The following is a 26,520-nucleotide window of genomic DNA, read 5'->3' as shown; positions in this document are numbered from 1 at the left end:
GGCCTATTTATTTCTGTAGACATATGTCTCAGTCTCTTGATCCTTGGATCTCTGAGATATAAAATGACTTGTTTTCTAAGAGGTAGGGGCCGTTAGAGCCAAACTGTTGGGGTGAGAATCTCAGATCCACCATTTATTGGCTGCTTGGTTATAAACTCATTGCCATCGAGTTGAATTCTAACTCATAGTGACTGTACAGGACAGAGTAGAGCTGCCTTATCGGGTTTCCAAGGCACATGATTTAACAGCTCTGTGCCTCAGTTTCCTAATCTGTAAAATAGGTTTAATATAGTATCTACTTAAGAGGTTTGTTGAAAGGATGAACTGAGTTGAGAACAGTGTTGGCTCTATAGGAAGTCCACAAAATTGTTAGTCAATCACTGTGATGGCCAGTGGATTACAGATTTAAACAAAGATGTTATACTAGTTCACTTACTAGGAAACCGTTTTTGGAAATATCTTCTGCATTTAATGTTGTATGCTGAGTGCAGAAGGCTTCAGGGGTTTCATCAGTCAACCTTGGGCCAAAGTCTATACAATGTTTCCTTTAGATTGCTTGAAGTTTAGAAATGTATCGTTGCCGCCTTCCTGTAAGACAGTGCCGCTGTCCACGGCAGAGAGGCCTCCATACTGGGCAGGTAGACATTTGGAAATCTCATGGGGATGTGAGTTTCCATGGTGAGTTTCACTTCGTATTTCTTGTTCTCAGGCTTTACCATAGAGTTAGATCAGACTGTGGGGTCGGCTTGATTGACAGTTAATAAAAGCAACAATACGGGGGAAGAATTTGTTTGCATTGGTTTGGCTCAGGATTCAGAAATTAAAAACTCCACATCTGCCTGGATGTTTTGAAAAATGAGGCGGTACGATGCCTGGTTGATTTCGGTTGGCTGATTAAGAGCTTAGCTGCTAACCAAAAGGTTGGCAGTTCAGATCCATCAGCCGCTCACTCCTTGGAAAGCCTATGGGGCAGTTCTACTCTGTCCGTTTGAGTCACTATGAGTCAGAATCGACTCGAGGGCAGTGGGGCGGGGGATACACAATGTTGGCACAGTTTCAAAAGTCTGTATTTCAGTGAAATAAATTGATTCTAGAAAATATACAGGTTCTAGGTTTCGTGGATATAATGGAACAGTTTAGACATACATCTTTTTGCTTGCTTCAGCAGAGAAAATATAAAACAAGCAAACTTAATTTTTTTTTCCTTTTAAGTAGAGGGGTTTATCCTCCTCAATTGTCAGCCTCTCTGCGGCTCTAAAACCGTTCTCCGGTGGAGGTTTGGAATAGTTTCACTTTAAACATGAGAAATGCCGCACAAGATAATTTCATAATTTTAAAACTAGAAATTACATTTCGGTCAAATTTCAAAATGCTGCAGTGTCAGAAAATCTCAAAAAAGGAACTGACTTACGGTGCCCATTTCTGGAATTACGGAAGCTTATTCTTTTTACATGCAGTAGGTTTCAAAATGCCTGCGTGTAGTAAATACTCAAGAGGCCGTTCATTTTCTCTGTGGTTGTGCTTATTGTGCGTTGGCCGACTTGCCCTTAGCTTACAGCAAGGCCGGGGCTATTCAGCCCCCATCCCAAGTCATTTGCCCCTGAGAGCACATCTCAGAGGTTGCCCAGCAGAACCGTTACTGACACCTACCTCTGGAGACCAAAATGCATGGGTTCAGTTCCTTATCCCAGCGCTTATTTATCTTGTGACCTTGGGCAAGTTATTTAAGCTCTCTGTGACTTGGTCGTCTCCTCTTCGCAATAAGGATAAATTATCCCGTTAAACCCATCGCCATAGAGTCTATTCCGACCCTATAGTCTTGGTTGTCTCCTGTTTACAGTGAGGATAAATCATAGTATCTACTCTGTAGAGTTTAGAGACTGATACGTACAGTCTGTAAGTACTTACACCAGCGCCTGATGTATGGTAGGTTCCGTGTACATTTCTTGTTAAATATAATTAAAACTGGGATACCATGGACATGTGGTGGGATAGCTCACGAAAGACAGGCAGGAATCAAAGAAGATACAGTAGAAGGTCGTAGAAATTAAGAAGTCTTCTAAACAACAACAACAACAAAAAACCAAACCCATTGCCACTGAGCTGATTCTGACTCACAGCAACCATATAGGACAGAGTAGAACTGCCCCATAGGGTTTCCAAGGCTGTAAATCTTTACAGAAGCAGACTGCCACATCTTTCTCCCATAGAGCAGCTGGTGGGTTCCAGCTGCCGACCTTCTGGTTAGCAGTTGAGTGCTTAACCACTGTACCACGAGGGCTCCTTTTAAGAAGTCTGCTAGATGGAAATGAATTAAGTGTTTAAGATCTTATCTGACTCAAAAGGAATATAATAAAAAATCTATAAATCACATGAGCTGTACGTGTTAAGTGGTTCTCTTACCTCGTTGAATCCTTATGACATCCGTTAGAGATCTCTCCCATTTAATAGGTGAGAAATTGGAGCACTGAAGTTAAGCAGTTTGCCTGAGGTTATGCAAGTCAGGGAGATCCACCCAGTCTGGCCACATCTCTCTCCCATGGAGCGACTGGTGGGTTTGAACCACCGACCTCTTGGTCAGCAGCCGAACGCTTAACCACTGTACCACCAGGGCTCCTTTGTAAATAATGAGTCCTTGTAATATTGATCTCTCAGTCAAACGAATGGGTTTATTTTGATGTTTGATATAGGAGTATATGGTGTCTAATGTCTTTGAACAAAGCATTCCCCCGAAAGTATGATCTAGGCATTTAATGTCAATTTTTCAAGTTGTGTGTTTGTGTGTATGTATAGATAATGCCAAACGCTTTATAATTTTTATGCAAAAATACTCTAATATCCTTCGGCATTTCTGTTCATTCTCTCTGTGGAAATTGTCATCTCTGTGAATTAATTTAGCCCAAAGAGAAAAATTATTGAGGACATCTGGTTCTTTGCATCAAACAGTTTTTGCCCACCCTTCAGTTCCCCAGCACCTGTGATGTAGTTAGTTTTCATCCATTTTCTCCCCCTGACTTGGATGGGTTGAAGGTGGATCTGCCCGTGATTTTTCTCAGGTGCCAAGTGAGAAAGTTAGATTAGTTGATCTCTGATTTCTCTTCTAGTTCAGCTATCCTGGTCTTTTTACAGAACGGGCACACTTGTGCATAAGACTTTGCAGTTAACTCTGTTAGTCTTCACGGCAGCAAAGACGGATGCTGTTTGTCCTGGCAGTACACAGAATCTGCATCTTTTCAGCGTGAATTTCTGTGCACATCTCCACCGACATCAAGTGCTTGCTCAGAGCAATGCAGCCCCTTGGAAATAGGTTGACCATTTAGATAGTTAAAGGAGTTGAGCTTTGTACTGAGATTCAGCTCAGCAGAAGTTCTGGAGGGTTTGGATAAAATTATTATCGAAGTTTGGTGAATGTCTTTAAACTGTAAAAAGTACAGTTTGCACTTTTTATTTCTGCTGTGTTATATTTAGGCATCAGTATCTATGTCTTCTGTTGGAGAAGCACCTCTGAGGACCATAAATAATGGAGATAAATGCTGCAAAATTCCAAGTGTGTGTGTGTATGTATGTGTGTATATATATAATCAGACTACATGTTATAAGTCAGATCTATTTTATTTGCATGTGAACGTCTTGATGGGAGATGTCAGCTTTGGAAGAGGCCTTGCAGAGTAGCATGTAATAAAGCAGTGTTAACAGCTCTGCTTTCCTGAATGTGTGTGATGTTGGAGCAGATAGGGAAGTGAGTCGTGCTATCTAGGACAGTGAAACCTGCAAATGCCAGAACCTGTGTAAGGCGGAAACTTCTCAGAGAAGGAAAAAGCAAACAATTCCCACTAGAAGGAACAACAGAAAAGTGGTGAGACTGCGTCCCGTCGAAGGTGGAAAACTTGGAAAACCTAGAAAAACAAGGCAGCCCTGTAGAGTGCTGGCTGTCACAGCTTCACCGTACCTTTGAACAAAGAAATGCCAGCCAAGTGTGATTTAGAATTTAATGTGAGTTTTTCATGTTATACATGCACACATACAAGTAGACAGTTCCAAACACCTGAATCCCTTTCCTCTTAAAAGTTACGCTGTGCTACTGCTTAATCACGTGTAGGTCCTTTTTCTCACTGAGGGCAATATTCGTTGACCCATGTAGCAGATATGTTCTTGAAGCCAGTTAATAAAGGTCAATGTCAGTAATGGTATTGTAGCTACTAACGTTGTCAGAGTTATTAGTAAAACCAGTTTCACCAGCATTAAGGAAATATACGTAATTTTTAGTATTAGAACATCCTAAAAATAGCATCCTTATTTTAGTGACCCCTTTTGCTGTTTCTGTTCTCTTTTTTGGAAGAGTGTTCTTTAAACCTGCCTTGTTAATGAACATTTAAAAAACTCAGTCCAATCAAAAACCATGCCAGTTAGTTAAAGTCCCGAGCCCTGGTGGTGCAAGAGTTAAGTGCTTGGTTGCTCACTGAAAGATGGGCGGTTCAAACCCAACAGCGGCTCCATGGGAGAAAAGTCCTGGCAGTCTGCTCTTGTGAAGATCACAGCCTAGGACACCCTATGGGGGCAGTTGTACTCTGTCACATGGGGTCTCTCTAAGTAGAAAATCGAGTCAGCAACACCTAACAACAAGAGGGTTTTACTCGTAATTAAAAGTTAGCAGTTATTCTTTGGCGGTGTATTACATGTACCTAAATTTCTGTAATAACTGTCACAATAGGTCAGCACTTCCTTAAGGGACTGAGACTAGAGTGTGTATACATCTTAAGTGTGATTATTTTTCAACGGGCCTTATCAGATTGATCCTTGTTTCTTCGTTGATTCTTAAAAAAAAAAAAAGGATTATGGTCAATAATGCATATAGAGAATCACGGTAAATATTTTGCTGACACCCTGCAGATCCTAAATTCTGTGTAGTTTTGCATATGCAGCATGGCAGTTGGATGCACTTGGCTCTTCCACACAGCTACATGGTAGTTACTCTTCCACATCTTAAGACAGCTTTTATATCGGAAAAGGAAAGGAAGATGACGTGTGCTTTCTTCTGCTTGTTGTTTCTCAGTCACTGTTCATCATCTCCTATAGTGCTTTCCAGTTCGAAGCTCCAAACGCTAACAGATTGACCTGTTTCCTGGAGTTTATGTGTTCACATTGGCGTTTCTAGGGATGGGGTACCGCTGTTCTGCCCCTCTTTCCTCTGCTCCTGGGCTGGAAATGTTGCCGAATTGGAGCACTTCAACATACTCATCAAGGAATTTTTGAAGGACTTGCAAAGGAAAAAGTAGATGAAGGGATCCAGGCATGCATTTAAGGACGTTAACCACAGCGTGCTCTCTTTCACGTAGAACAGGGTGTTCTCAGCAGAGCAGTCAAAGACGTCCCTGGTTTGGCTGAGGGTGTAGGGAATTCGGGCAAAGTGGAAAGGCACAAAACAAATGAAAAACACAGCAATGATGATGAAAACTTTGATGTTCACCTTTTTCTTGGGGACTTTGCCCACCCCCCGTGTTCTGACATATGATCTGTACAGCTCTTTGGTGATAAGTGTGTAGCATACAATGATAATTAAAAAATTAATCCAGAAAATGACTTGACAGATGTAATTGACCATTTCATGCCAAACCAGGCCAAACTCTGATTTCAGGAAAGAGCATTTCTTCACATTCTTATCTCTCGGCCTCTTGTTGGTCAGAATCATGTTAGGCAGAGAGAGTAAGAACATGAATGCCCAGATAACAACAGAGAGAACCTTGGCTCCCAAGAGATTGTTGGGCTTGAGTGTTTTAAATGGCCTGGTGGTCCTCTGGTAGCGATCGATAGTTATCAGTCCCAGGAATGAGATACTGATATACATTGTGAAATAAAATACAACGGAGGTAACTTGGCACACGAAGGCCCTCAGCGACCCCGTTCCCAGCTCAGCATCGCTGAGGATTTTGAATGGAAAAGTCAAAATCATGAGGAGATCGGAAATGACTGTGTTCTTAAGAAAAATAATGAAGTTGGATTTACTGCGGATTTGAAAGAAAATCCTCATTGCCAGGCTGTTGGTGATGAGTCCGATGAAAAACAGGACAGTATAGAGCAGGGGGAAGAGGACCTGGTTGATTTTGTAATCTCTGGTGCAGAGACTGCTGTTCCCAGCCGCAATGGTGAGGTTGTCCATGGCTTTCCTTTCTCCTTTTCTGCTGCCTAGAGAAGGAGGAGGGGATGGTTATTGTCAGGAGCAGGTAGCTGATTTTGCTGTTATCTCCGTATGTAACTTTCTTGGACACCTCCCTCAAAACAAAACAAAACAACAACAAAAACCATTGCTGTTAAGTTGATTATGACTCATAGTGTCCCTATAGCACAGAGTAGGACTATCCCATAGAGTTTCCAAGGAGCAGCTGTGGATTCAAACTGCCAACCTTTTAGTTAGCAGTCATAGCTCTTAATTACCGGGCCACCAGGGCTGTGCTTTCTCTAAAAATTGCTGTTTCGGATCATCACGTGGCAGTTAGTTCTAGCACGGAAAAGCGAATCTCAGAATATTTCCTCTTAGCAAATATTCCATCTCAAGCAAAGCGTGATGGCCTGTGGTCAGTATACAAAGGTATAGGTGCTTTGGAGGTCTTGTTATTTGTTGACATTTCGCCTCTCATAGCACATTTTTAATCTTCGGCAAAAGCCCACCTGTATTTATGAACTGATGCCGGAAGAAAAATACGCGGGCTGTGTTTTGGTCTCCTCTGCACCTTTAACATTTTTTGTTCTATCTACTCATACTTCCTATGCCGTCCCCATCCCTGGTATTCATTTATACTCATGCCATTAAAGGGTTCCTAGCAGAAAAGACTGACAACTGAGTTTTAGAATTTTCAAATAAAAAGTGGAAGGAAATTGGTGTAAAATCAATCTCGGTAGGTTTATTGTTAAATAAATAAAATACCGAATTTAAAAAAAAAAAGCTTTTCTTTGTAGTTGAAAGATGTTTCTGTCCCTGTTTCGCTCCGTCACCCTTCGTAAATAAGCTTCACTGGGTCCTTCTTTAGCTGCAAATATTTTAACCCATAGGTATTTCATTCCCAACAGTGCTCAGTATATTTGGAGTTTTTCTATACATTTTCTTAAATATCCTAAGTCTTTTTTTTTTTTTTTTTTAATTTTAAAGCAATAAAAGAAATGAGCTGGCATCCTTCAAAATAGCTGGAGACATACTTCCTAGGTTTATGGAGTATATAATTACAGCTAAAATAAAGTAGCAAGACCATGCCCTTGTCTGGTTTTGTAGGTTATTACCAAAATAGGCCGCTGTAAAGAAAACTAAAAATCATCTTGATATATCTGGTATCTAAGTTTGGAAATTTGAAATAATATTTTTCATCTTTTTTGTTTCATCAAGGACTAATGAAATGGATTTTACATAAAATATTCCAAATTATCAGATGCAGTAATGTTGTTAGTACAAATAACTAAATTAAAAGAAAAATAGTAACTTCATGTAGAAGATTTAAATAAGACAAATAAGGTGTATGCACGTCTTGCTTTCGAGCAGAACTGCCCTGTAGTTTTGCCACAGCTGTAGTCTTTGCAGAAGCAGGTTGCCACATCTTTTTCCCTGGTGGGTTTGAACTGCCTTCCTTGCAGTTAGCAGCCAAGTGCTTTAACAACGTTGCCACCAGGGCTCCGTGATGAATAAAGGTAGCACCGAATTCCCCAAAATGCTGTGGGAATTCTTTTTCCCATCCTTTAATTATTAATGCAAAATGAGAATCATGTTGTCAAGCATGGCTTCAGTTCTCAACAACTCCCCACCTGGGTAAACTTTTTTTTTTTTTTTAAACTAAACAAAATAAATATTCGGTTGATACAAAATCACTAATTTTCTACCTCCTTGCTATGGCTGTTTGTTCCCGGTTGTGCGTTCTTTGGTAGTTTTGGAAATTCTACTTTGGGGATGTTCATTTTGAGAAGATCATAACTTATTTCACAAATATTCTGGACACTGAGAACTTAAACTCTTCTACCTGGATTTAAAGCTCAGTTTACACACTTGAGTTAAGTAAGACACCAGTTGTATTTTATTAACATGCTCTTTTGTAATTTTTTTTTTAATGAATAATGGTTGTCTAATATTTTTAATACCATTAATGTGGCTTGTATTTTAATTTTAATTTCAAATACATGCTTACATTGATATTGTTATGAAAGGATTTCCATTTTTAAAGAAGAAAAGAACTTAGAAGGAAGTTTACACACACATCATAGTGTAAAAAATGTATTTGTCTACTATTAGATACAAAGTTACCTGGTTTCTGTGGCTCTTGAAGGCTTTGAATGTATCCAGTAAGTGGTAATTAATGCCCCCCGCAGAGTGGCATCTGCTATTTTCCTTTAATTTTCTTAGTTTGGTTGTCAAAACTCTTTACGATAGAGAACTTGCTGAGTTTTCATCGGTGAAGTCTTGAGTATTCTAGAGAGAAAGAGAGGGAAAGAGAGTGGAAGAGGGCTTCATGTTGAGAGGGTACGTACCTTGGAACATTGCGGCGCCAAAGCTGTGTAGACACTTTGTACTTCTGTCTGGTCGCTTTTAGAACTTCTGCTTTTATTTCCCCGGAAACTGTGGGGTGAGGATGGGTGAGAAGTCATCCTTTAAAAAGCAATTTAGAATCCCGAGGCTTTTTACCGGAAAAAAAAAAAAAAAAAAAAGCCAAAGAGTGGATGCTTTGTAACCTTGTGGGGTTTTTTTTGTTGTTGTTATTTTCCATGCAAATAAATGCTTAGTCCAAGTTATGGAGGTCTGCTTCCTGGGGAAGGTTGCAAGGTTGATTTCGAAGATTATTAACCTGAAAACACATTTTGCTGAACATTCGGTAATAAGTAGTAATTGCATTAACTCAAAATGTGTGCTTGTTAGAGACGTTGTCTCTTGCCTTTGGTTTTTTTCCCCTGGTTGTTAATGTCATTATTTTAAATCTGTGTTTGATCAATTCCTTTGTAGATGAAACAGTTTCCTCCCATTATAAATTATCAGATTAGAAAATTACATTAGGACAGAAAACCAGTTTGTATTCATTTGTGTTGTCGGGGTTAGTATATGAAGTGTGCTTAATGGTTTTCTGGAATAGAATTTAAAAATAAACAAATTATTGCTTTTTGTTTCTTTTTTCTTAGCCTGGGGTTTTGGGAAAAAGAAACAAAAATTGCTGCATCATTAAATGAAGGCATCCCAGTATCAGTATTATATACAGTCCTTTAACCTTTAAAGCAAAAGGAGGTGGTATGAGTATACAGTAGTTGGAAGGTAAAATTTTTTGCCGTTTTACTTATACATGTAAATATTGTGCCTGTGCACCCCTGCGCGCACGCACGCGCGCACACACACACTAACTGTAATGTCTGCTTGTTATAAGTAAATCACTTGGGTAGGTGCCTTTGCCATGAATATGTTTCGGTGATTTATTTCTTCTGAGTTTTTTGTGTATGTTGCGTTTTTTATGTCTCTGCAATATGTTAAGGAAGCCCTGGTGGTGTGGTGGTTAAGTGCCACAACTGCTAACCAAAAGGTCGGCGGCTCGAATCCACCAGGCGTTCCTTGGAAACTCTATGGGGCAATTCTACTCTGTCCTGTAGGGTTGCTATGAGTTGGAATTGACTGGATGGCAATGGGTTTTGGCATATGTTAAATATCTTCAATAAAGATGTTCAAAGTGTAGAGCAGTGCCTCAACCTGACCTGGACGCTTGCTGGAAACGCACCTTCTTGGTTCTCATGTCAGCCCCAGTGAATCATGCACCTTCTTGGTCCTCACGTCAGCCCCAGTGAATCAGACACTCTGGGGATGAGTCCCTAGTCTGTGTGACGATGAGCTCTGCAGGCGATTCTCACGCCCACTAACGCATGAGAACAACTCGTTTAGGCAAACACGAGACTTTGTTGGCGTTAAGAATTTGGAGTTATGAATTTCAGTCATTTAGTCAGTAATTTCAGTTTCATAATAACCCCCATTTGTTGGCTGTCTAGAGGTGTCAGTTTGGTATTAAACCCTTGGAAAGTAGGTTTTCTTCAGTTATTTTGAAATTCAGTATGGCAGTCAACAAATCTGAGTTAACCTTTCTCATTTGTTGGTTCGGAGGCACAAAATTGTCCTTTGTGGAAGAACATACATGCTATATACACTTCCGAATAATAATAATAGCCAACATTGGATTTCTTACACTGTCATGTATTAACTCACTTTATTATCTCAACTGCCTTCTAAAGCATGTGTTCATATTATCCCCATTCTTCGGATAGTAGAAACTAAGGGGCAGGTCATTGACACAACTTTCCCAAGGACATGGTGTTAACTGGAAACCTCATTCTAACCCGTGCACTCTGGTCCCACTATGTGCGCTCAAATCTTCCCATTTCACTTGTCTCCCTCTCCCTGCCCCATCCCTACTTCACACCAAGGCCATGGGGAATGGATGGGACTGGCTTCTTTGCAGGGGTGGCCCTGATCATGTTCACCCAGGAGTGAGAGGTGGATGTCATGTGTGAAGTGTGCATTTCTGTCAGTAAAGTGAATGAGACTTCCTTTACATGAAATTGTCAACTTTAAAGAAATGTTTCTAAGACCTTCAGAGGAACGAAGGCTTGTGAAGGAAAAATTGTGACTGTTTTCAGTACTCGATATGCCGTATTAAAGGATAATTAATTCAGGATACTTAAATCTTACTACCTCATTGAGAATGTATATTTCCGAATTCCTAGTAGACTCTAAATGGGAATTTGGGGGGATAAAAGAAAAGATCTAGTTCTGTCTTCTAATTTGACTCACAGCCACACCTATTTGAGAACCTTCTCTGACAATATTTTTTCATTAGCGGTTGGCTGCCAGTTACCCATTTATACCACTTTACCCTGAAAATAACTAAAAATCGACAGGTGTCTCCCATTACAAAAGTATATTATCTTCCATTTGATTATGCTATATGTATATGATTAGAAGTAGAGGAAATTGCACACTTTAACCTCTTGTTAGTTACAACTGATTACTCAATAACAACAACAAATGCGGTGTGTAGTTGTAATATTACTGTTGGGGACAGAACTAGTTTTTGATTGATTCGGTTATTTTCTATGCTAGAGATGGCTTAGAAAGATGAACTGGCATATAGTCCAGGTGGTTTAATTGGCTTGTTTATTTTACCAAGTCTGTTAAAGATAGTCTGCTTGTCTGAGAATATTAACTTCAAATGGCATTACCCTGAACAGAGAGGGCCATTCACTCCAGTGGCAGGACGTTGTGGTCCTTGTGGAGCTATCAGTTGGGCAGAAGGAAAGATATAATTAAGAGATTTGGCTAGCTCTTAGGCTATTTTAGTTGTTAAGTTTTATAATTCTAAATGTGGTCTCCATGACATTAATGAATGTTTTGATTGAGCACGTGAGTTCTAAAGCAGTCCTTAATTATGTCAGCTAGCCTGGCTTTACTAGTTGGAGTATGGAAATTTAGGTTAGCTATATAAAACAAATTCTAAAAGTAAGGAGTCTAAAAGTAAGGAGATATTTAGCAAAAGAGAATCCTATCTCTGGTGATCTAATTTCTTATCGTTCCTATCTTGAGTATTTTGCCTGAAAATAGAGGCCTAGAATATATAGTTAACCCCCTTGACATTCATGATACCCCTAGGACGAACCATGTTTGTTTAATACAAGTCTCATTTCAGCCATACTGTAGACTATAATCTATTGTAGAACAAAGATTTCCTATACAAATTAATGAAATAAGTCTCCTATTTTCTTGATTTAAAGAAAAATTTCTTCAATTCAGTAGTGGCTACTAATGAGAAGAAGCTACTAATTTCCTTGGTCTTTTAACACAGCCCTTTTTCACGCTCTCACGTAAGTGTTCATGTCCATTGCTTCACCCTAGCTAAAGGTGCATTTCTGAGGTAACATTTATGTGAGGTTAATATACACAATATCCTGGCATATTGAGAAATCCAAGTGAAAGAAATAATGTTTGAAGGCATCTTTTAAGTGTTCTTTATTTTAGTAGATTAACTAAAATAAAATATTTTCGTAGATAAACTAAATAAGAAATTTAATCTACTAAAATAAAGATAAAAATTTTAGCTAAATACATACATTACTCTTATAAATAGGTCTTTCCTACATTTTCTGGGATGTAATAGGACGCTGTGTGCGGATCACTTCCTGATGTATCCCGGGTTTGCATTTGAATTATTAAACAGGCAAAATTAAAGAGTGTGGGGAAGCAGGAATATACTACAATTTTATTTTATCAGAAAGGCAATTATGTCTGCTCCATCTACTTCTCATAGCTGTTTGGGAGAAAAGGAAGTGCATTTGAAGTTGGAGTTCCTTTTTTCCCCTTTTAGAAGGATATAAATTTATGCATTTTAAAGTCCTGTGATTATTGGATCCCTGTAGAAGAATTAGAAAACACGGTAAGGCAAACTCTTACAGCCTCACCAGGGTCATCACATCTTTGTGAACACACGCACCGTCTTAGCAACAGTTCTCATCACTTCTTTTAAAGAAATAAAGATGAGTTAGAGCAGACCTCCATTCAATTTACCCCACTTCTAAGGATATTTGACTCAAGAGGCATATTTTAATTCTTGCTGTATGACAAGCCTGCCCTGGGTATTTTGAACCTGTCTCCTCTTATTTTCTTGTTAAATCAAATTTTTGTAAGTGTGAGATAATAATCCGGAAAAAAAGAAGTAATTGATTTGGAGGGTGAGATTTTCAGAGCTCAATTTATGGGGCAGTTGACCGGATCAAACCAAGGGGAACAGCAGGCTAGCGTTATAGATAGAGCAGTACTTCTCCAGTGGACTGTCCAGCCGATTCTAACTCCTGCATCAAAAATGTGTCCTCTGGGGAATTAACAGTAGAGTAATTCTTGGGTGCTGATCTCAGATCATTGTTATTTCAACTCTGCAACTTGGGTATGTTTTAATACATAGTAGAAAGAGTTTTTTTTAATCCCGAGCGAGCTTTCATCTCTGCGTTGGTCCCCGCTTTGAACCACCTACTAGAATTTATAATACATGTTCACCTACCCTTTTAGATTCTTGCATCTATAAAGTGAATTTATCAGCCCTCATAATCTGCTCTTTTTAGTAACAGATTTTCTCTAGTGAGTCCATTTTGAAATCCAGTGAGACGCACATTCACTCAGATGCTTGATCCTTCCCTGACTTCCTTCAGATACCCCATTGTTTTGCATATTTTTCATTTCTATCTCAAACCTAGTGCAGCTCCTGCAAACATTTTTGCTCAGACTTTCTATCTGCCTCTCATCTCTCTCTGTCAGTTCTCCTAGCACTTAATTATCAGGTTACGTTTCCTACAAACCTACATTTTGTTCTTATTTCCATCCCTGCCCTATTCTGCTAGCTGTGTCTTTGTTTGTCGATTCGCTTGTTTAGCCCGTATTTAGTGTACTTAACAAATACTAAGTGGCTCCTTGGTGCTGATTAAGGAGAATGTAGACATGAACGGAACAGACGAGCTCTTCCCTGGCAAAATACGCAGTTAGTGGGGAAGACAGGCCTTAAACAAATACCCAGGAGAGAAGCAAATCACGCTGTGATAAATGTTCCCCAGACTATCCCAGCCATGCTTCTTCTTTGGTGAGGATTTTCACTAAACTGGGCTGACAGAGTGAGAGTCCTGTACTGTGAGGTTGCACCTGGCATCTCAACGAGTGAAACGGAGGTTGTGGGGAGTATTTCAGGTGGCTGAAGGAGCAGCAGCAAAGGCAGGAAGTGCCAGGGCTTTTGGGAAATTCTGAGTAATTGAGTCCAGAATAGGTATGGGGTGTGTGCAGAGAGAGCAGCAGATGTGTAGACATACGAGTTAGCAGCAGCAAGGCTGTGCCTGGTACCCTGCTAAGCATTGAACACACTTCATCTCAGTTACTCTCATGAAAACCTTACAAGGAAAGTGGTGTTCTCTCATTTTTTGGAGACAGAATCTAGGCTCAGAGAGGCTCATGAGGATCATAGAGTTGGCAAACAGCTGACTTAGGATCCACTCACAGCTCTCTTACTCCCAAGCTTGGGCTGTTACTGGTACAGCGTCCCCTGGAGCTGTGAGGTCATAGGTGTCCTGGGTTGCTGTGATGAACCTGTGGATATTTTCCAGCCCATCTTCCCTCACCATCCCTTCTTTTAACCATGCAGATGAGGGGGCAGTAGTGGTTCGGTGATAGAATTCTGGCCTCCCAGGTGGGAGACCCGGGTTTGATTCCCAGCTAAAGCACCTCATGCACAGCGACCACCCGTCTGTCAGTGGTAGTTTGTGAGTTGCTGTGATGCCCAACAGTTTCAGTGGGACTTCCAGATTAAGACAGACTAGGAAGAAAGGCCTGGTGATCTGTTTCTGAAAATTACCTAGTGAAAACCCTGTGGATCACAGCAGTCTGATCCTGTTATTTGTGCGTGCACCAACCCTATAGCAGCTAACAACAGCAGCAGCTCTTAGGATACTTTTCACACTAAACCCGATCTCTGTGAGGACAGGGGACATTCATCCTTGTATTTTCTCAAATTCTCTAGCACATTGTCTTGCCCTGAGTAGATACTCTACAAACATCACCCCTCACACAGAAGTAAGAGCTCGGCTGCTAACCAAAAAAAAGGTTGGCAGTTCGAATCCACCAGCCGCTCCTTGGAAACCCTATGGGCCAGTTCTGCTGTGGCCTGTAGGATCACTATGAGTCGGAACTGAATCGGTGGCACCAAGTTTTTACTGGAAGTAACTACCAGACGCATGACTGGCGCTGCCTGAGTTTTGTACAGTTTTCTCAGTGCCTTCCCTCTGGTTCCCTTCACAGGGCTCATGTGTACACATCCTATCAAACAAAAAGAAAACCACCTCAGTAATGCCCTGTAACAATAACAGAAATTGAAGATCAACAAGCAGCTTACGTCATTCAGATTTATAGCCAGGTATAGGATTCACTAGCCTGTGTGGACTTTTTCCTGTGATTAGGTCTATCTTGTGAAAATTTGGTGGAGGTCGGGATAATCAGGAGTCCTTGGGTGGTGCAGTTAACGCCCGCGGCAGCTAACCAAAAGATTGGAGGTCTGAGTCCACCCAGAGGCACCTTGGAAGAAAAGTCGGGCACTCTACGGAAAAAAAAAAAAAAAATTAACCATTGAAAACCGTATGCAGCACAGTTCTACGCTGACACACATGGGGTTAACACGGGTCAGAGCCAGCCTGATGGCAACCAGTTCTGATTCATTCAGGGATGCTCAGGACATTAAATAAGAACAGTGTCTGGGAAACTTCTGAGGGAAAATCTCCTAGTTTTTTTAGGGATGAAAATTTGAATACCTCTGAAACATTAAGCACTGTTTAGGGGCAGGGTAGTAACATAGATTGGCAGGGTGTACAAATGCATATTTCAGGTAGGGCATAGTTAAAAAAAAAAAAAGGAACTAGCGCAATGGGAAGTGGTGTCCTGAATGCAAGTGTGTGTGAGAGACAGACAGATCGGCAAAAAAGATAGAGATGGACAGGAAAGTGACTGAGTCTGAGAGAAAAAACAGGCTTCTGTTTCCAGATGCCAGAAGCAAAAGGCTGCTTTGGGAGAGTTTGCGTGTGGATTACTCATTTCAGTTAAACGCTGAAATTGTCCAGGTCTGAAGGTTTTTGCTCTTTGTGGTACCCACCCACTGCTGTCGAGTCAATTCCGACTCATAGCGACCCTAGAGGACAGGGTAGAACTGCCCCATAGAGTTTCCAAGGAGCGCCTGGCGGATTCAAACTGCTGACCTTTTGGTTAGCAGCCGGAGCACTTAACCACTATGCCATCAGGGTTTCTGCTCTTTGTGGTAGCTACTACTAATTGTTAATACAGTTTGTTTTCCTTGGGAGGAGTTCTTTTCTCATGTAAGCACCTTAGGACAAAATGCTTCCAGGAAGGGTAAGTGCCTAGCATGGGAAAAGATGTATAAAGAGTATAAAAGAAATTGTACCAAAGGATAGAGCTAGAAATTTTACTAAGAAAACTGAAGACTATAACATCTGAGAGAGACATTTAGATATAAAAATTTAAAACCAGGCTCAAGAGAGAGAATGCTTCCTGAACTACTTGACTTTGACCATGGAGTGTGTGCAGCAGTGTGTACATGTTTTTGTTAACGCTGTGACTAAATAATTTCCTTTCTCATGTGGGGAAAAAAACAAAACAGTGCTTGGATTCACTGCGTGTGGGGCAGGCGTGTTGAGGGTACTGGTGTCAGAACATGTTTGGATTTCCAGCTATTTATTTACCTCACACCCGATGACACCTACATTCTGTTATGTTGTCATTTTGAAATAGGTATAAAGGCATCACACACTCTTGTTGGAAGCTATTGAAATATTTTTTATGAATTTACTGAGGACCTTCACAAGATATTTTTTTCAAAATATAAAATACTTAATATCATTGTTTACATATGTATATGAAACGAAGCTTATTAAAAGAAATAACATTTATCTTAAGGGAAAGGTAGGACTAGATACACTACTTGATGTGAAATAATACTGCGTTAAAATTTTTTTTTTTTTTAAATGAAAAGTTTTCCAGTAGCCAAAACTTACTATGTAGGGTGCGCCCACATCAAATGCTTCTATTAAGACTTCAGGTCAGTTGACACTTTTTTTTTTTTTTTTTTTTACTTTAGCAAGTTCCAAACTGGAAGAACAAGGGTGTTGACAGCGGAGGTTGAGGTGCATTGAAAGGTGGGCAGAATGCCACCACCACAAAGCAGCATGGCGACGCTGTGGTTAGTGCATTTCATGGCTGTGAAATGCATCCCCAACCCTGCAGACAGGAGCTTCAGAAGGCATTTTCTGTTTTCCAGGATGAATCCTCAAGTCACGAATGTAACCAACGCACAATCCTTCTCTACGGAGTCGGCAAAGAGCGCGAGGAAGCCCGGCATCAGCTGAAGAAGATTACCAAAGATATCCTGAAAACCCTAAATAAGAAGAGCACCGCGGAGACTGGGGGTAAAGAGCCTTCGCTCCCGTTTTGTCATCAGGCATCTTCCCTCTTAGCAGGGCCTTTGCCAAAGTGGTGCATGACACTGTCACCAGAGTGTTTCCTCTTCTGAATGACTGTGACAGTGACATATGAATAAGCACTTCTGTGGCCATTTAAGTGTTAAGGCCTTGTTTCCATTTATAGTGATATCTGTATTAAAAGAGCTAAAATAGCATACTCCATAGATACCCATTGCCATTGAGTCGATTCTGACCCATAGCGACCCTCTAGGGCAGAGTAGGACTGCCCCACAGGGTTTCCAAGGAGCACCTGGGGGATTTGAACTGCTGACCTTTTGGTTAGCAGCTGTAGTTCTTAACCACGAAGCCACCAAGGTTTCCACTCCACAGGTACATGTAGATAATTTTTATTCCTTTCTCTTTAATGCTTCCCAAATTTTCTCCTGCAGTACTAAATGAAGTACTGAAGAGTGGGTTGGAAATCCCTTAGTTTAGAAGAGGCCCATTTCACTGTTTTTTTTTTCTTTTAAACCATTTTTCAAGCTTACAGTTTGCTTTTTGGAGCCCTGGTGGCCCAGTGGCTCAGTGCCCTGGCTGCTAACCAAAAAACCGGCAGTTTGAATCCACCAGTCCTTGGAAACCCTATAGGGCAGTTCTACTGTGTCCTGTAGGGTCTCTGTGAGTTAGAATTAACTCTATGGAAGTAGGCTTGCTTTTTTTTTTTTTTAAGTTTGCTTTTGCTTTGGGGAACTGACAGTTGCATGTTAATTGAAAACTATGGAAGCATAGTTGCTGATCTTCCATTATTCAGAAGAATAATTGTAGTAGATAGTGGTGGCTACCTATAAAATTTTTACAAAACAATAAGGTGGAAGAAAGAGACAGTTTCTCTTTTTGTTGTGGAGGATATTGGGATTACGAGTGATATTTGTTTCTTTTCCTTTTCCATATCTTCTGATTTATCGGCAATACATACTGCTATTTTTATACAAGGTAAAAAAAAAAGAAAAAGTCATTTGCTCTATCATACCTTCTTTGCTGGGAATATTCTCTCCCCATGCTTTTTATGTAGTTTTTATAGTGAAGGCACGCCATTATATTATATCACCACATTGCATAATGTGAATTTTGTAATCGTCCACTTCACATTTGCCTAATTACTCTTTCCAAGCCTTATTTCATTAGGCAGTTGTATGATTTAAGATGTGATGCTGCTGTGTATACCCCATCACCACTACTGGTGTTTATTTCTCTAGTACTTTAATAATATATATATATTAAAAAGTAGACGTTTGAGTTTACCCTATGCATACTGCATTCTTCCTACACATGGTATAAGCCAGCTCTAGGAAACTTACTGCATTGTTCAGTACAAAATAAGTAGTTTTTTAATGAACCTGTCTACACGGGATCCAGTCTTCAGGCTGTAACAGGGTTAATTATTAGAGCTTATCTGCACTAGATCTTTCCTAGAGAAAAATACACATATAAATATTGCAAGTAGCTTTTCCTTCCTCTCAAGCAATAGAGGTACAAGGGTAATGTGCTTTTCAGGCTGAATATGGTCTTCTGGGTGCCTGATTCCTGAGCTGACAGACCTTAGTGCCCAATGGGAACGTCACCTTCATGTGATTCCTGTCACATTCTGTGTAGCTCCCATCCACTCCCAATGGAGGACTTTGTAATATATTGGCTCCATTGGGGAACAACCAAGAGTTGTGGCAAGGGAAGTGAAACCCTCTCGTTGCTGGCATGTCATTATCAAGCTAGAAAAAGGATTTTGCTTCTGTCTGAGAAAACTGTTGATCTGTTATGTAGCTGTTTTCTCTCTCTTTAGAGAAAAGAGGAAATGGGTTGAATTTAGAAGGACAGTCAAGCCCTGTAATGTGTTAGCAAAGAATATGTGAAGCTACTTTTTGTGTACTTGGAAACGGGGTAAACACTGTCTCCTTTAGGTAGCTCAGTAATAAAGTGTTTTATCTAAATTAATTTTAGAGAGGCTGTGGAGATACTGCACTGGGTACTGGGAGGGTGGAGATATTTTATATTTCTTGGTTTTGGAAGGCTGAGGGGTGCAGAGAGGAGAGGAAGGCAGTATGGTATCCTTTTCTGTCAAGTCCGCTTCCTTCCGTCACAAAGAGCTTTTTAAGTCCAGACTGGAGTCTGTGTCCTATCTTTGGACCAGTCCCTTGGCTAGGCAGTTCCCACTTGAGAGCTCAGGGAGAGAACATCGTTGCTGCTGCCTGCTACTCTTTGAGATATCAGTAATGGGAAGCACCGCCTTGGAAAGGCATTCTCAGAAAGATGTTGATTTGGGAGCAGTGAGCTTCCTTCTAGTGGATAGTCTTTACGTTTAAATCACTATTTAAAATCTAGTATGGTCAGCAGAAATTAGTTAACTGTACTTCAGATTAGTGGAAATTTACTCACTTTTTTCAGCTAGGAGGAAGACTGGTGGTAAGGTAGGAAAACAGAGCTTGGTTTTCATGTATTTGATTTCTGAGAACACATAAAAATATAATTATGGGGAACCCATTAGAAGTGTTCTCAGATCAGCCAGACCTTGACTAGGGAATTTATAATCTCAAGTTCAGATAATATTTCCAGCTGAAAATTGTCATTTTACATTTACACTGATTAGTCCTTTTTTTTTTTTTTTTTTTTTTTCTTTTTGGCACTCTGGTGGTGCAATAGTTAAGAACTTGGCTGCTAACCAAAAGGTCAGCAGTTGGAATTCACCAGCTGCTCCTTGGAAACCCTGTGGGGCAGTTCTCCTCTGTCCTGTAGGGTTGCTATGAGTTGAAATTGACTGGACGGCTACTGGTTCAGTCATCTTTTTAGTTGTCAGTGATGTGCCTTTTGAAAACATTAATGAAGTTCACTATAATAATCTCTAGAAGGCCAAAACTTCTGAGATAAAAAAAAAGATAACCAAAATTAAGCCACAAAAGAACAATAATATACATTTTAAATTAGCAAATGTGATAAATCTATGTACTTTGACTGCATTGTTAGTTATGTAAATATAATTGAAATAATGTAGCTTATTGAGACCTACCACGCATTTCTTACATTTTTCTTTGAAATTGGATATAAGCTGCCAAGTCACAATTGCTGTGGTTTTTAGAATGATGACTATGTCTTTTATATGAGGCTTTAAGAAGTTAGCTATATGTAGGTAAATGGAGCCCACTAGGATCACACCTCTACCCACCCCAACCCCCAAAAAAGAAAAAGATGCATTTATGGGTTCTCATGCTGGGTCTGCTTCTTCAAGTCAGCTGTTTCATTTGTTTTGGTCCCAGGTAGGGCAGTGAATAAATACATTAACTTCACTTTTTGAGCATGTCACACCCAAGGCTGTTGATGTGAGCTTTTTGGCCTTGAATCATAACCTGTTAACCCATTGCCATTGAGTCGATTCCTATCCATATCAACCGTATAGGACAGAGTAGAACTGCCCCCTATGGTTTCCAAGGAGTGACTGGTGGATTGGAACTGCTGACCTTTTCGTTAGCAGCTGTAGCTCTTAACCACCACCACGCCACCAGGGTTTCCATGCCTTGGAACATGGTAAAGAAGAATCTAAAAAATTGGCTATTTTAGACATACTCATGACCTGTGAGCAGCTGTAGTGGAAGCAAAATTTGATGCTTAATTTGCACTTTTGAGAAAAATAAAACCCAGTGCCAGTGCCGTCGAGTTGATTCCGACTCACAGCGACCCTATAGGACAAAAATCACTTTTGAGAATAGATGTGGAAAAAGCAGTAAGTTTGTTGAACTTGTTAGTTCTTACTCTTTGCATTGCATTTGGTGCCCCTTGATGAAAGTTGGGCAATCCTCTACCGTACATTAGGCAGCCCTCTTTTATGCTGATACCTCTTTGCTTTGGTATCAAGGTTGTTTTTTTATTTTGACTTTCTTAAAACACAATTTTTTTTTTTTAACTCTAAACTATAATTGCATATTGTTGGAAGTCTCTGCTTTCTTCTACTGTTATCTTCTAAAATCATGATATTTGCCTTTAGCAAAAATATTTTTTAAATTCAGTGACACCTTGTTCATTTCTTGTGTCTTTAGTAGAGACATCTGTAAAGCGACATTTGTTCTCTGAAACCAAACTCTCCCAGGTGAGATGTGAGTGGTAGAACGCTCGTCCTCCATCATCTTTAACTTTTTATAAGCAGAGTGTTGGAAATGACCTTAGGAATAAGCCGTCTAATCTTTTCTTTGTGTCTTTAGATTTGACTTTGTAAATCATAATGACAAAAAAAATATTTTAAAACAGGATTTCATCTAATTTTGGATTTTATTCTTTGAACTGTTAAGAATAAGGCAGTCCCTCTGGAATAAGCCATGCTTAATATATTTTTTAAATGGGAATTTTCTCCAAACCTCTTTATACTAAATTGATAAAACTAGCACTTTCCCATCAATGTGAATAATTTCTTTGCTACTCTTGAAAGAGTCAGGAATTGTGTTCCTTTTCTTCCTTTCACATATTAAGTGCGTGGAGAAAAGTATCAAGGTTGAGATGTCTCCTCAGAACAGGCCAGTGAAGTTTCCTAGTATGTCTAAGTGAGGCTGGGTGATTTTTACCCCTTCGTTGTTGATTTCATAGTAGTTTAAGAGTCAGTGAGAAATGTTCATTGAAGCGCTTTTCATAATAGCTCAAATCTAGAAGCTACTCACTAGAATGGATGAGGAAGTGGTTGTATCTTCACACATTGGAATACTGTACGTAAATGAGAATCAAGAAATTAAAATGACAACAGAATGGGTAGATCTCACAATCATCATGTTGAGTAAAAGAAGCCACACTTGAAAAGTACACACTGAATGCTTCCATTTATATGAAGCTCCCAAGTGGGCAATATGAATCCAAGCCATTAGAAGTCAGGATCTCGGCCCCCTGGGGAAATAGAAATGACTAGAGAGGATTTGAGGGGGCCTCTGTACGTTTTGTTTTCTGTCGTTAACAGCTTGACTGCTAACCAAAAAAGGTCAGCAGTTCGAATCCACCAGCTGCTCTTTGGAAACTCTGGGGGTAGTTCTCCTCTGTCCTGTTGGGTCGCTATGAGTTGCTTTGGTTTTTTTGGTCTTCTGGTGTGTTGTTTTCCTGATTTTCTGAGTTCATTTTGTAGAGACTCTTAAGAGTTTGTGTACTGTTTGGTGTATATGTTATACGTCAGGAAGAAGTGTCCATTAAAAAAGTCGAGAGCTTCTCTTAAATGGAAAAGAGCATGTCTACATTTTGTTCATTTAGGTGTGGATGAAGGCCAAAAAGCCAGGAAGAACAAACAAGAAGCATTTCCAACCCTGGAGACTGTGTTCACAAAACTTCAGCTCCTTTCCTATTTTGATCAACATCAGGTGACATCTCAGGTAGCCATTTAATTGGGATATTTTCATTTCCTTAAAAATCCTTCATACAATGTATATTTTCAGCCTTAGTTGGTTTTATAAATATATTTTATAAACATATTTGGAAGCATTCCAAACTTTTGAGTAGTACATGTTTAAGTGTCAAGTTGCCTTCTTTAGAAGAGTTAATTTTTATCATGGAGCCGTGGTGGAATAAACAGTTAAGCACTAGCCTACTAACAGAAAGGCTGGCAATTCGAACCCATCTAGTGACTCCGGGGAGAAAGGACTGCCGATCTGCTCCCATAAAGATTACAGCCAAGAAAACACTGTGTGGCAGTTCTAATCTGTCACATGGGGTTGCTATGAGTTGGGATAGACTTGATAGCACCTAACAAGTATTTTTACCTTATGATAGTAATAAACAACATAAAATAATCTCCAATTCAGTACCTCTGTCATTACATCTTGGTCCTATTTTGAGGGAAAAATCTGCTGGTAATGGAAATAAAATACTTTTAAAATTGAGATGAAACCAAATCAATTTTGCTTGGCAAATCCATTGGTATTAATTAATATTTATGGTTGTTCTGCCTTTAGGAGAGTCAAGATCTAGATTTGAGTGACAGCTTGGCATATTTCTTCAAATCACTGTTGTAGTAAGGGAGTAGTTTTCGTTTTTACGTGGCTCCGCTTTCTTTAGAAATGTTTTAACTTTTTCCTGGTCACAATTACATACATATTCAAGTGCCTTAATTACAAATTAAAATAACCTAAGTCGATAATTACTTAGACTGTTCATCCTCGTAATTATTTTTGTTTTTGCACAGATCTCTAACAACGTGCTGGAACAGATCACAAGCTTTGCTTCTGGAACATCCTACCATCTCCCTTTGGCTCACCATGTCCAGCTTATCTTTGATCTCATGGAGCCAGCGCTGAACATCAATGGACTCATTGACTTTGCAATACAGGTACAAAAGAAACCAGGCTCCTCTTGTTTTGGGGAAAGCCAATCTACTGGGTGTTGTACAATTTAGAATGCTAAGACAGCCAAACTTTATGGATTAACACTATCTTAATCACCCAGTACATTCTAAATAATTGCGATATTTAAATACACTCTGGACATGTGAGCTGCTATAGTTTTAGATTTCACTTTATAACCTATATGTACAATTAATGGGGTAGCATTTCTGTTTTCCCCATCAACAGTCTTCACTTTGCATTTTCGATTGCAACTCTGTTCAAATTTTTTCAGTTAAATAATTGTAATCGGTGCTAAAATACATCATAGTCAGTTAAAACGTGGGACTTTTGAGTTTCTGTGGGTATGTTTTGGTATTGTGTTTAGGGAAAAGTGAGAGTTTATTTGCTCTCTATAAAATATTTTAGATTAAAAGCAGAAGAACAGAACCTGAGGATTTGATTTGTTATATTTGTCAGGCTCATATTTGGGTTTGTTTACTGTCTGCTGTTATTTGTCAATGAATACAAGACTCACTTTTTGTTACTTATTCTACTGGAGGAGTTAGCTGTGTTATTAATAAGTAGATGGTGTTAAATAATTTCCATTTTATTAAAAAGAATGGGAAAGCGGAAAAGAAAAAGTGAGGGGTGAGAGTATTTTTCTCTTTAAATACCCAGCCCAGAGTTTTGGGCCACCATAAAGTTTCAGTAACTCTTTCAGTGTTAGGTACTTCCTGATTGCACTGTGATGTCTAGACAGAAAAAAAAAAAAGGCTCTATAAACTGATGAAAGATTAAAAATAAAATTCATCGGGTTGTGTTTTCCAAAACTGCTGTTATGTTCTTTTATGGACGTGGAGCAGGATAAGAGGGGATCAAATACAGTCATGCTCTGTATATCATCTGTTCGGGCAACATCCCTGGCCCCCATAAGGTTATGGTAGAGTTCAGAAATCCCAGTTGGAGAACGGAATGTCGTGTGTGTAAGTAACATTTGAAACACTTCCAAACCTTGCAGTGTGTTCATGAGAGTCACAAAGTTGTGTGTGCATTCGTTATTATGAATCATTATACATATTTAACTCAAATTTTAAAATAATAGGCCTTATGGCTGTCTGTTCTTTAGTACAATCTGTCCCTAAGGCAGATGTTCGTAACCTGTGGATTGCCTGTGTTTAATACGGTGTTCACACAACGTCCAAATCACATAACATCCTGTTTCACAGAACTGATCGTGGACGTTAAACAGTGCGTGACTATAGCATTAGAATGGCTCCGTATGTTCATGGTTTGTAAAAGTACCTACATTTTAACTCAGTCTTGTCTCGTGTCGTAGCTACTAAATGAACTGAGTGTCGTGGAAGCTGAACTGCTCCTGAAATCTTCCAGCCTGGCAGGAAGCTATACAACCGGACTGTGTGTCTGCATTGTGGCTGTGCTGAGGCGATACCATAGTTGTCTGATCTTGAATCCCGATCAGACAGCCCAGGTGTTTGAAGGGTGGGTATATGACATGTCATTATTGTCTTCAAATCCTAGAATGTGTGATTTGTGATTAAATATCATAGTAGTTTTGAAAGAAATACAGTACTGGTATTTGTTGCAGTGCCAGGATATAACACAGTTAAAGAATGCGCTTACCAGAAAATACTTATCAGAGAAGGAAATTAAAAAAAAAAAAAGTTTACCAGAAGACACCTATCAGAGAAGGAAATAGCACCATGTAAAATATGTTCTTTTTAATAAAGTATGATTCCTGCCTCCCGCTTCTTCCCTTCCTCACTGCCTGCCTGCTTTTCTGCCTTCCTGCCTTTCTTCTTTGTTTCCTTCTGGTTTCTAAGGGAACAAGCCTAGTCAACCATAGCACCATACCATTCATACCATCATGACTTATTATGAGTCCTGAATAGTCAACAACTTCTTTTGTTTATGTGATTTCAGTTGTCAGTACTCAACGTCTGGGAGTCCGAGTAATCCTTGCACACATTGCCGAGATTACCGAGTAATCCTTGCACACATTGTCACTGGGGAGACTTGGTACTTGAGTTTCATTTCTTGGATTAATTAAAGCTAACTTTTGACCAGAGTTAATCTAGAACAGATGACTTCCTTGATTCACAGATTCCGAGGCTTTTTTGTTTTGTGCCTTTTGTAGGCTAAGGTTTACTCTCTTACTGCTGGTGAATTTGGGCTAAGCAACTACCTGATAGCATTCCCATTAGAGACTGAGGTTAAGGGGATCAGAGAAATATCATGGGATCTTTAAAAACCTATGCTGTACTCCTTTTTACCCATTCTCCACCCCTTTCCCCAGAGCTTTATTCAAAAAGAGACTTTTTTTTCCCCATCCCGTCTCTTCGGACTCAAAAGAGTCCTGAGGCATTTTGGTTCCACAGTACCTTGTTTTGGTCATCTAGCACATATAACAAGTTTATCCTATGTTTTAGATGACATCCAGTTAGCAGCTTTTCTGAGGAAAATAGAATATGCTGCCACATTAATTGTACACATAGGTTGTAAAATAAAATCAAACATTTCAGAAACTTTAATGTGAGAAAAGGTATATCCTAGAATTAAGGAAATATAGAATTATTGAATAGCCCTCAACTACCCTGAAAGGTTTGAATATTTAGTTAAATTTTACAGGTCAAGAAACTGAGACTGAGGTTTGTTAAATAAAAAAAAAAAAAAAAGTGCCTGGTAAAGTGAAATACCCAGGGGATATGTAGAAAATAAATCTCATAGACTAGGTTAAAAGCCTTTGTAACCGTAAGCTCACGCATGCTTTCTGATTTATACCAGATTTTTTAAAGTGTTTATGGCAACCCATTAGTTAGCCATGAAATGAGTTTAATGGGCTGTGACAAGTATTTTTGTTTTCATATTGTAGGTTTAGTTCAAGATCAGTTTCTTGATTTCACTATCGTTTATTTTGGCATTAAAATTTATGTTCTATAAAATATTAGTAAAATCATAATCAATACAAACTTTGTTATATTTTTACTTTATCATACGTAGTAAGGATAAGTGTTTTTCCCAAGATCGTTATTTCGGTTTTCTTGTGCTTGTATGAGTCGGTATACTGGCTCACTGTAAAATGCTTTTCTTACCTCTGACAAGTCAGAGAAGTTGAGGATACGTTGACTGCTATACTTTGCAGCTCTCAGCAAATATTGTAATCACAGGATAA

At 39.4% G+C, this 26,520-nt stretch overlaps 2 protein-coding genes across 14 annotated transcripts in view; one reads left to right on the top strand and one right to left on the bottom strand.

Moving 5' to 3' along the window:
* The window catches only part of MED12L (mediator complex subunit 12L), a 361,451-nt gene that overhangs the window by 256,936 nt on the left and 77,995 nt on the right, over positions 1–26,520 (top strand). For all 6 annotated transcript variants that reach the window (XM_049867828.1, XM_049867831.1, XM_049867829.1 and 3 more), the window contains 4 exons: positions 16,854–17,001; positions 22,264–22,382; positions 23,192–23,335; positions 24,667–24,830. In XM_049867828.1, coding sequence (XP_049723785.1) covers positions 16,854–17,001; positions 22,264–22,382; positions 23,192–23,335; positions 24,667–24,830 — 575 coding nt within the window. The remainder of the gene's footprint in view (positions 1–16,853; positions 17,002–22,263; positions 22,383–23,191; positions 23,336–24,666; positions 24,831–26,520) is intronic.
* Positions 2,369–26,520, bottom strand: part of P2RY12 (purinergic receptor P2Y12) — a 52,710-nt gene continuing 28,558 nt past the window's right edge. For 3 of the 8 annotated variants that reach the window (XM_049867846.1, XM_049867843.1, XM_049867845.1), the window contains 2 exons: positions 8,506–8,593; positions 2,369–6,183 (listed from right to left, as the gene is read on the bottom strand). In XM_049867846.1, the coding sequence (XP_049723803.1) occupies positions 5,138–6,183; positions 8,506–8,515 (1,056 nt within the window). In that variant the 5' untranslated portion in view covers positions 8,516–8,593 and the 3' untranslated portion in view covers positions 2,369–5,137. Of the gene's footprint in view, positions 6,184–8,281; positions 8,652–14,924; positions 15,126–16,590; positions 16,829–26,520 lie in introns of those variants that run through there. The other 5 variants (XM_049867849.1, XM_049867847.1, XM_049867844.1 and 2 more) reach the window with 5 other exon arrangements.

This window comes from Elephas maximus, chromosome 23, assembly GCF_024166365.1.
Source record: "Elephas maximus indicus isolate mEleMax1 chromosome 23, mEleMax1 primary haplotype, whole genome shotgun sequence".
NCBI classification, from domain to species: Eukaryota; Metazoa; Chordata; class Mammalia; order Proboscidea; family Elephantidae; genus Elephas; species Elephas maximus.
Note: the sequence above shows the minus strand (reverse complement) of the source record. Positions and strands in the feature narration are given on the sequence as shown.